This window comes from Diabrotica virgifera, chromosome 9 (assembly GCF_917563875.1).
Source record: "Diabrotica virgifera virgifera chromosome 9, PGI_DIABVI_V3a".
Lineage (NCBI taxonomy): Eukaryota > Metazoa > Arthropoda > Insecta > Coleoptera > Chrysomelidae > Diabrotica > Diabrotica virgifera.
Window position 1 is genome coordinate 125,167,151 of NC_065451.1, and position 9,926 is coordinate 125,177,076.

General features: G+C 33.6%; 1 protein-coding gene across 1 annotated transcript; it reads left to right on the forward strand.

Moving 5' to 3' along the window:
• The first annotated feature begins 2,397 nt into the window (after window positions 1-2,397).
• On the forward strand, window positions 2,398-3,247 carry LOC114341225 (jerky protein homolog-like). The gene is made up of 2 exons (XM_028292020.1): window positions 2,398-2,797; window positions 3,003-3,247. Exons 1-2 carry the CDS (start codon window positions 2,398-2,400, stop codon window positions 3,245-3,247), a joined length of 645 nt encoding a protein of 214 aa, XP_028147821.1.
• The last annotated feature ends 6,679 nt before the right edge of the window (window positions 3,248-9,926 follow it).

Consider the following 9,926-nt stretch of genomic DNA (forward strand, 5'->3'; position numbering starts at 1 on the left):
TTGGCCATTCAGGCTCTTTATGAATATTATAGACATATGTGCACTAAATGCCTATATTTTATACATTGAAAAAAATCCTGATTGGAAGAAAAATAATTTTTCACGAAGACGTATTTTCCTGTTACAATTAGGGGCTGAGCTTGCTCGAAACAACATGGAAAAAAGAGCGAAATATATAAAACATAAAGCCTATGTAAAATCTGCTCTAAAAGATTGTGGCATACCAATGGTAAACCCAACTACCGAAGTTGCAACTCAATCCGTCCATTCAGCTAAGAAACGTGCTCGTTGTTACCAGTGTCCGCGAAACTGTGACAGAAAAGTGAATACCGTTTGCTCTTTTTGCAAAAAATTTATATGCCAGGTGCACAGAAAAGAAGAAAAAACTATTGTATGTAAAAATTGCAACTAAAAGTTATATGCTTATATTATTATTTAATTTTAATTTTGTTCGAATTGAAAATAATTTGTTTCTAGAAAAGCCGTTAATTTTGTATGAAAAATAAATAAAAATTATTCAAATATGCTTAAAATTATTTTTAACCGTGTTTTCCTTTTAGTCAGTGCTAAATGACGTTACTAAATTGAAAATTTTAGTGGGGTCCCTAGGAGACCCCACATGGGCATTTATGGTTATTTTCATATCACGGGCATTTAAGGGTTAAGTTAGGTTTATCAAAGCTCTCAAAAATAAATATATGTAGAAATAAATACATTTTGTAAAGAAATTATGATTTTACAACTATTTTTTAAGTTATCCGCCATTTTGGATCTGCCATTTTATAATTTAAATTATCAAAATTTGATTCAGGTTCAGCAACCTCTCAAAAATATCCACATATATGTAAACAAACACGTTTTATAAAAAAAATTCGGATTTTACAACTGTTTTTTAAGGAATTTTAGGAAAAAATCCGCCATTTTGAATCCGCCATTTTGAATTTGCAAATTGTAATGTCAGATTCGGGTTCAGCATAATCAAAACTAAAATAAAAACATTTTTTATCAAAATAAAATGTTGAATTTACCCATATTCTTAACATTATTTATACAAAACAATTGTTATTGTTTAAGCAATTAATAAACAATTAGCGGCGAAATTTGTGAGTAGAACTTTTTACTTTAACATATTTATAAACTAACAAAAAAAGTTTTAGAAAAATATAACCTTGTTTGATGTTTTCCGAAACATTGTATCTTCTCGTTCTAATTGCACTCCCCTATGGTCTCTTAATCTGGAGAATTCCATCCGGATTAGCTTGCAAAGGATAGTATGTACTTGGTCACAGAATAGGAAACAATTGTTTATACAATCCCGTCAGACGCGTCAGTCCGCTGACTCTGAGCGGTACTATTATTGTGTGTGCGTTAGTTGACAGTTAGTTACGACAGGTTTTACGTTAAATTTATTGTTTTACAACCGTGATGGCATCGAGGTCGAAGAAAAGAAAACACAACTTCTTGACTGTTGAGACCAAGTTGGAAATTTTAACAAGGTTAAAAAAAGGTGAAAGTGGGGTGTCACTTGCTCAGATTTACAATGTAGGAACATCCACTATAAGTGACATTAAGGCAAAAAGAGTTCAGCTGGAACAATTTGCAGCAAAACTCGATTCTGAAGAGGGTACGCTTAAAAGAAAAACTGCACGACCAGCAAACAACAAAGCCTTAGAAGATGCAATGTATATCTGGTTCACTCAAAGAAGCTTAGGAGAGCCAATTTCAGGCCCATTGATTTGTGAAAAAGCCTTACAATTTAATGAACAGCTCAATGGAGCGAAAGATTTTAAAGCTAGTTCAGGCTGGCTTAAGAACTTCAAAAATAGGCACGGCATTAGAGAGTTAGATGTTCAAGGAGAAAAACTCTCCTCTGATTTAGCGGCTGGAATTGCATATAAAGAAAAATTTGTCAAAGCACAAAAAAATGGTTACTCTAGAGATGACATTTATAATGCTGACGAAACTGGGATAAACTGAAGAGCCCTTCCACGAAAGTCGCTGGCATCAAAACACGAAAAATCTGCTCCTGGTTTTAAAGTGAGTAAGGTGAGAATAACGGCTATAGTATGTGCTAATGCTAGTGGGAATCACAAGCTAAGGTTGTTGTGTATTGGAAAAAGCAAAAATCCACGTGTCTTTAAAAATATGAAAACTCTTCCTGTGGCCTACAAAAATCAAAAAAATGCTTGGATGGATTCGACCATTTTTCTGAACTGGTTTAAAGAAGAATTTATCCCTAGTGTGAAAACATTCCGAATGAAGAAAAATAAAACTGGTAAAGTTCTGTTTATTCTTGACAATGCTCCTACACACCCACCTATTGAGGTATTAAATGAAATCGACAAGAAGTTTGAGGTGCAATTTCTCCCACCTAACATCACTGCAATTCTACAGTCAATGGACCAAGGAGTGATCGAGAAGATGAAAAGGAGTTACAGAAAACAACTCCTCCGTCGCCTTTTATTGGCCGAAAAGGATGAGGAGAGTGTCATCGAGTTTGTAAAGAAGGTCAACCTTAAAGACTGCATTTACATGCTAGCCGATGCATGGGAAAGCCTCACAGAAACCAATTTACAAAGAGCCTGGAGAAAGTTATGGCCTTACGAAGAAGAAAAAGATGATCTAGAGGAAGGAGATATTGATGGTGCTGTGAATGAAATAAGTGAAATATGCAGCACACTTCCGGGATTTGAAGAATGCAACAAAGATGACGCCATGGAGTGCTTGGCTGTTGATAGCAACGATTCTGGATTTCAGATTTTGACTGATCAAGAAATAGCTGACATGTTAAATGAAGGTACAGTACACTATGTAGTATTCCTTAATTATACATTTTTTTACCTTTGTATTTTAGTCAAACGCCTGAGCTTATTCTGGTTTTATACCGACGTACAGTATTTTGCCAACATTCTGATTGATAATCTTTTGTACGTAACATACTGTGTAAAGGCAGGAAAAGAAAGCATTTATTTTTGGTTGTTTATTTAAGCAATTTCTTTCAGACGAAACAGAAACAATGGAATCTGATAGTGACGACAATTCTGATAAGACAGAAGAAACAGGGCCAACTCATTCCGAAGCGTTCGTAGCAGCGGAGGCACTGATGTCATGGCTGGAAAAACAAAATGAGAGCTCACCCACGCAGCTGATTCTGTTAAAAAGAATTAAGGACTTAGCTGCAAAAAAACGAACCACTACCGCAGTTCAAAAAGCCATTACGGATTTTTTTAAAAGTTCAAATATGTAGCGTCTGATGTTTTACATGTTCCTATAAATAAATTATAGTAGGTACAGTGTTTGAATACAAAAAAAAATGTTTTGATTAATTTCACCTCAAGACCCTTTATTCTGTAAGAGAAAATAATAATATACAATTTTAAAATGTTTGTTGTACTTTAATGTGTATACTGGCATTTTTAAGGTAATTTCGATAATCCGGATAATTTGATAATCCGGATGGGGTCCGGTCCCAATTAATCCGGATTATTGACGTTCTACTGTACTTTGTTTTATTGACTTAAATATTAATTCTTAACCAATACATCTTTTTTTATCGTAAAAACAACGTATTTTTCAATGTACTACGGATAGTACATGGTGATATAAGAGATATTTAAGTTGTACTACTACTAGTACAATGTGATTCAAAGAAAATCCTCAGCTACTTACTTTTTTTAATTTTTTTGCAGATATATACTTTTAAAATGAGTAAATATAAGAAAAATAAGCCATTGAGTGAAAAAGAACTGTATGAGTTGATAGAGGCTGGACTTTCTGATGTGGAAGAGTGCTGTGATGAAGAGACTGATGAGATATTGACGTTCTAAGATCTCCAGAGAGACGACGGAATTATCGGTAAGATCATCAACTAGTTATTTTTGCTTATCTGATAAGTTAATTTTAGGTAATGATAATGATACTAACAGTCAAGTAAATGATTTGGAGGCAGAATTTTCTGAAAGTGTCACTTCGCAAAGCTCGGCATCCCATGTTGTCAACAACGATGATACTACTTATCAATATCTACTAAAAAGCAAACTAGGGCGTAAACAGTTAATGGAGGAATCTTTGAAGGCACATGATTTAACGGAAAAAAGCAAAATAACGTGGCGAGAAGATGTAAAATACATAACGCCCACTACTATACAAAGGGCACAAAAAACAGAAGCAAATCTTACACACCTAAAATCACCAATAGATTATTTTTATAAATATTTTGATGACACCTTGTTGATACTATGTTTATATACACAAATCTTTATCACCAGCAAAATATTACACGCTTTGAGAATACAAATATCAACGAAATAAAAATATTTGTGGGCATTCATATTATTATGGGAAACCTAAGTTATCCTCGTATAAGACTTTATTGGGACAGAAAACTTTGTGTAAATGTTGTTAAAAATAATATGGCGTACAACAGATTTTCAAAATTACGAACCGATCTACATTTTACTGATGCCAATGAACCAAATGACACTGATAAATTTTGGAAAGTTAGAATTCTTTACGACAAAATACGACAAAGGTGTATGCAATTATCACTTGAAACAAAATTATGTATTGACGAACACATTATTCCGTTCAAGGGACAGTTAAGCCTGCAGCAATATATAAAAGGCAAGCCTTGTCCATGGGGTATAAAACTGTATGCCTTGTGTGGAAGTTCCGGTTTACTTTACGACTTCGCTTTATACCAAGGTCCTACTACAGAACTAAATTCCCTTCATCAACAAGTTTTTGGTCAAAGTGCACCTGTCGTAATAAAACTTACTGAAAGAATAACCAATCCAAACCATTAGCTTTATTTCGATAAATATTTTTCTAACTACCAACTATTGCAGTGGCTTCAAAACATGCATATTTATGCCTCCTGTACTGCCAGAGCAGAACGTTTTGCAAAACCTCCACTTTTACCAGATAGCTAATAGCTAAAAAAGAACGAGGATTTTCACAAGAAATCATTAGTAATGATGGACAAGACATAATGACTAGATCTTCAACTGATAATTCACCCAAATCATCTCCTCCACCTAGCAAAAAATGGTGTCAAAAATATGGAACTATCAGAGAAGTTCGATAAGATGGTATAGGACACTTTCCTGACTTTGACGATAAACCTACACATTCCCAAACCAGATGTAAATTGCCAAAATTTGCTGGAAAAACACACATTTTTGCATTCAATGTAAAGTACATCTATGTATCCAAAAAAAAAAAAAATTATTTTTTATTGTACCACTCAAAGTAATGTAAAATAAATTTTAATACATTCAAATAAAACATGCTTAAATTATTTTTTTTTACCTTTGGCTCACAGTGTACTACGGGTAGCACATTTTATGTCAGCTGTCAACTAAGATATTTTATTTTTTTTTGCTACAAAAAATCTTTAAAAAAATCAATTATTTCATAGTGCACATTAAAAAATTTTGATCTATAAAAACAAAAAGTCAAGACTGAGAGGGTTAAAAAGAATGACTTTTTGTCATAAAATTAATAATAAAAAAGTTTCCCATATGGTTTCAAGTTACGCAGACACACTATAATTCTTTATGTATTTATAGCCCATCTATAATGTAGGTGTTGTCTAACACACTCATGACCTACTTAAACAAACCACACGATTAAAACATTTAGTTATGAAAGAGTAAAAGTTCAAGTCCTTGAGGCCGAACATTTTAAAACACTGAGCACTGAACTTGATAAAAGGAATACGCAATACCACACTTTTAGGCCAAAAAGCGAAAAAACATTAAGGTTTGTCATAAAAGTACTGCATCTTGGTACAGATACTGATGACATAAAGGCAAATCTAGCAGCACAAGGACACGAAGCAGTGAACATTCACAATATAATCAATGAAATAAAAATTAATGTTAATTTTTATATTAGTAAAGGCCGTATAACACTATCCATTTTCTTGTATCGTTTCTGATATGTTAAAACAATGCATACAAGTGTCATACCAACGAATATATCGCACCCTCAGTGCAAATCTGTAGTAAGTCAAAAATTTTATGAAAATGAAGTAATCATGGCATTCGCTTGTAAACATGCATATCTATCCCGTGTAAAACTTTAGTAACTTTCAAATGCTCAACCGGCTAAATATCACAACTATCACACCGACATTAGCACAGCGATAATAGCACGAAAATAAACAAAATCGTTTTTATCTCGAAACTTACTTATTTTGACTTACAACAGTCTCGCACTGAGGGTGCGACATACTCTCCTAGAAAGGTACTGCCCTGTAACGTTTTAGCATAGGATTTTGCGTTCCAACCGAGTAGGTGCCATGGAGGCACATAGACCTGACAACGACTACGACAGCTTACATGATCTCACCACCACCCGCACTGTGACTGCAACATCCCTAGTCAACAAGCCTACTTATAAACATGACCATCTGTTCCATATAGAAGCTTCTTCTAGGAGCTGGTTATACACTGGTACAAGTTCTTTTATCAGAAACTGTACAAGAATTGGTGTCAGACACAGTTTCTTGTAAAAGAAATGTGTCAATTTGTGTGCAAAAAGCAAAAAACGTAAATCCTGCTGGTAAAACATTGCTGCTGGTAATGGCTGCTGAAAATAGGATCATAATGTGATTTATGTCTTGATGAATTTATTTGTGTTTTTGTAGGTACAGTAAAACCTGCGTTACCTGCCACCTGCCAAAATAGGCCACCTGTACTAACGGCCAGTTTAAAAATTCCTCAAACCAATTATATGACTACAAAAACTGGCAATACCAGCCACCTTTCTATATCGTCGAATAGTTCTTTCATTTTTAGTGGCCGTTACTGACAGGCTTTACTGTATTATTTATAATTTTTTATTGATACTTAATATGGACTACTTTTAGCTAGCTAAGTAGCTTCTAGTAAAGTTCAAGTAAAAGCTCCATAGTAAAATTCTGGTTAACATTATATGTTAAATTTATAAGTTTTTAAAAGTTTAAAAAATTTATAAAATCTTTAAAATCAGCTGTAGACGCAGTACTACCATACCAAAGTAACGTGACACAGGGTTGCAAACAAGATTTTGATCAATCACGTGCTGAATTATAGACAATTTTCGATAAAAGAAAATGGGCACAAATGTATGTGCAAGAAACGATGCAAGAAAATGTATATAACTTTCTAATATTAGAAACAATATAAGAATATTCTTTTATATTCCTTTTCATAAAACTGAGTATTCTCGTCATTTTCCCTTGTCGAGAATGCTCAGCTTTTGCAATGACACGCTTCTGGGTCCATTCTGTCCTAAGATTAACATCTTCAAAAGGCAACTTAGGAGTTTAATGATTTAAATATTTGATATTTTTCCCCTTCTGTGATTTTATTATTTTACAAATTTTATTTAATTGTCCTTTATTAGTTGATTTTTTGATATTTTTTGTTGTACATTATCTTTACTTTTACTATTTTTTTTTGTATTATTTTGTAAATGGTTCGACCTTTAAAATAAATAAATAAATAAGAAATACTACAAGAAAATGCAGAGTGTCATACGGCCTTAATAACCAACTAAGTAAGAGAATAAGTAAAATGTCTTGTAATCTTTTTTCAGAATCAAGTGTGTGGAACCAAGCAACAACAAATCTGTTAATTAACAGTTACAGAGAATTGAAATAGGGGTTTAGAAATTCTAAAACAAAGAAAAAAACGTTATGGTCGCAGATAAAAACAAACTTTGGAAATTTAGGATATTCTATGTCTGAGGACTCATGAGACAGAAAATGGTGAAATTAAAGAAGCAATACAGACAAACTAAAGATAATATTAAAGGAACAGGGAATGCCAGAATTACATGGGAATATTATGATATCCTAACTGAAATATTTGGAGATGATGCCAGCATAAACTTGCTTCCGGTTGTTGAAAGTGCAAGACCGGAAAATGCATTCAGTGCACCGGAAAAAGCATCAACCTCAAATGCAGAGATTAGGAACAGTATATGTGCTACATTCAAGGCACAGGCGTCTACATCAAATGCCAGTGCCAGTACCAGTTTGGAGTTTACACCTTTGGAGCTAATGGAAACAGCTACCATTATAGAAGGGAGCCTTAAAAATTCAACAGCAGTATCTACTTCATCTCTCTCCAAAGGAAGTAAAGTTGAATCCTTAAAGAGAAAAGGTAACCAAAAAGAATCTTCATATAATATGAAAAAGAGGAAGTTGGCTGCAGAAACCAAAAGAACAGAGGTGATAAAAACCCATGCGGAATCCATAGACAAGTATACAGCAGAGTTAAAAAGAGCCAACGGCATGCAGGAGAGAAAAATAGGAGCTATGGAAAAAAACCAATGAACTTCTGGAAAAATTAATTGAAAATAAAAAGTGAATATTACTTTTTGTAATAAACGTTTTTTAATATGCTTGCATTGATTTTATTTTACATAAAAAATATTTCATTTCTCCGGTGATGTGAAAATGCCTCCTATCTGCTTTTTCATGAGTTGTGTAGGAGAGACAAAACTTTTTTTACGGTCACCTCATGTTTTCATGTATTTTTTGACTTTTTTTGTAGTAGATTTAACTATTTATTTACTACAAAACAAGTAAAAACTTAAATATGAAAAAAGGAGGTGACCCTAAAAAAGGTTTTTTCTACGAGCGTGCAAAAATGTCTACTTTCGCGCACGCGTTTTCTGCAATTTGGTTATATTTTTAGTGACTTTAATGCTACACTGTTTGTGTTTTTACTTTTCTGTCAACAATTAAAAGTATTTGATGACATTGACATTCTGTCATTCTCAATTATTTCAAAGTCACGCTTTGCTTTTGTGGTTGAAATTTTATTATTGTTGTATTTTTTTTTTTTATTAGAAAAAGAAGTCGCATCCACCAAAAGGTTATTAGCGACGGAACAAAATATAAATAACAAAAGTAAACAACTACAGGTTGTACAGAATGTTTATGGATTTTAGATAATTAACTATATTGTCGCAGGAATAGTTTTGACCTAGAGCCTGTGGTAGAGCGTTTGGGATCTTGTAGCGCTGTCTTTCTTGGTCATATTTACTACAAACTATTAAAAAGTGTTCGACTGTTAATCGGACGTTACACTGATCGCATATAGGTGGATTACTCTTTGTGAAAAGGTAAGAGTGCGTTAACCTGGTATGTCCTAGACGTAAACGCGCAAGCGCAATTTGTTCTGGTCTATTGCGCGACGATGGAAACCACTGAGACACATTATTTTTTATTTTATTTAACTTAGAATTAGATTGAGACCACTCATTTCGCCACAAACACAACACTTTATTTTTAAAATAAGCTTTTAAGTCACTGGAAACACACTTGTCTATCGGCTCGAAAAAATCACTTAAAATTGCCTCTCGTGCAGTCCTGTCAGCTTCTTCATTTCCTGTTATTCCGACGTGTGAGGCAACCCATACAAATTGAACGCTTCTTCCATGTTCATGAGCTTGGGAAAGCTGGTATTTTAGCAACTTTTTAAAAGGATGTTTCGGATTGCGGAAACAAGTGAAATGTTTTGAATTGTACAACTGATTGGTCTTTAAGTTTGTCTCCTGTAGACAAATAATATCTGGAGAATATTTAGATAAAAGAAGCTGTAGCATAGGGAGACGATGGAAAAATCCATCAATGTTCCATTGAAGTATCGAGTTGAATGTTGTTAACAGATTCGGAGTTAGATGATACTGAGCAATTATCTACAGAAGAGTCACTGTCTAAGTCAGAAATCTCTTTCCCTAAATAGTTAAGAAGTTTCTTTTGAAGTTTTGTAAACTTAGTTTTTGTAGATCTATCATTTGCATATTGATAGCTGCTTTGTAAAAGATAGAGTAAACCAGGCATATCAGTTGTAAATTCTTTAACGACGCTAATAGTGTCGGGGGAGCCTTGGACATTATCAATCAGTAAGGACAATTGGTGGCAATTT

Excerpts from the sequence above, each read along its gene's own strand:
- LOC114341225 (XM_028292020.1), top strand. The coding sequence starts at position 2,398 with ATGGACCAAGGAGTGATCGAGAAGATGAAAAGGAGTTACAGAAAACAA. Across the intron at positions 2,798-3,002 it reads AGCTGACATGTTAAATGAAG|ACGAAACAGAAACAATGGAA; the intron begins GTACAGTACACT and ends AATTTCTTTCAG.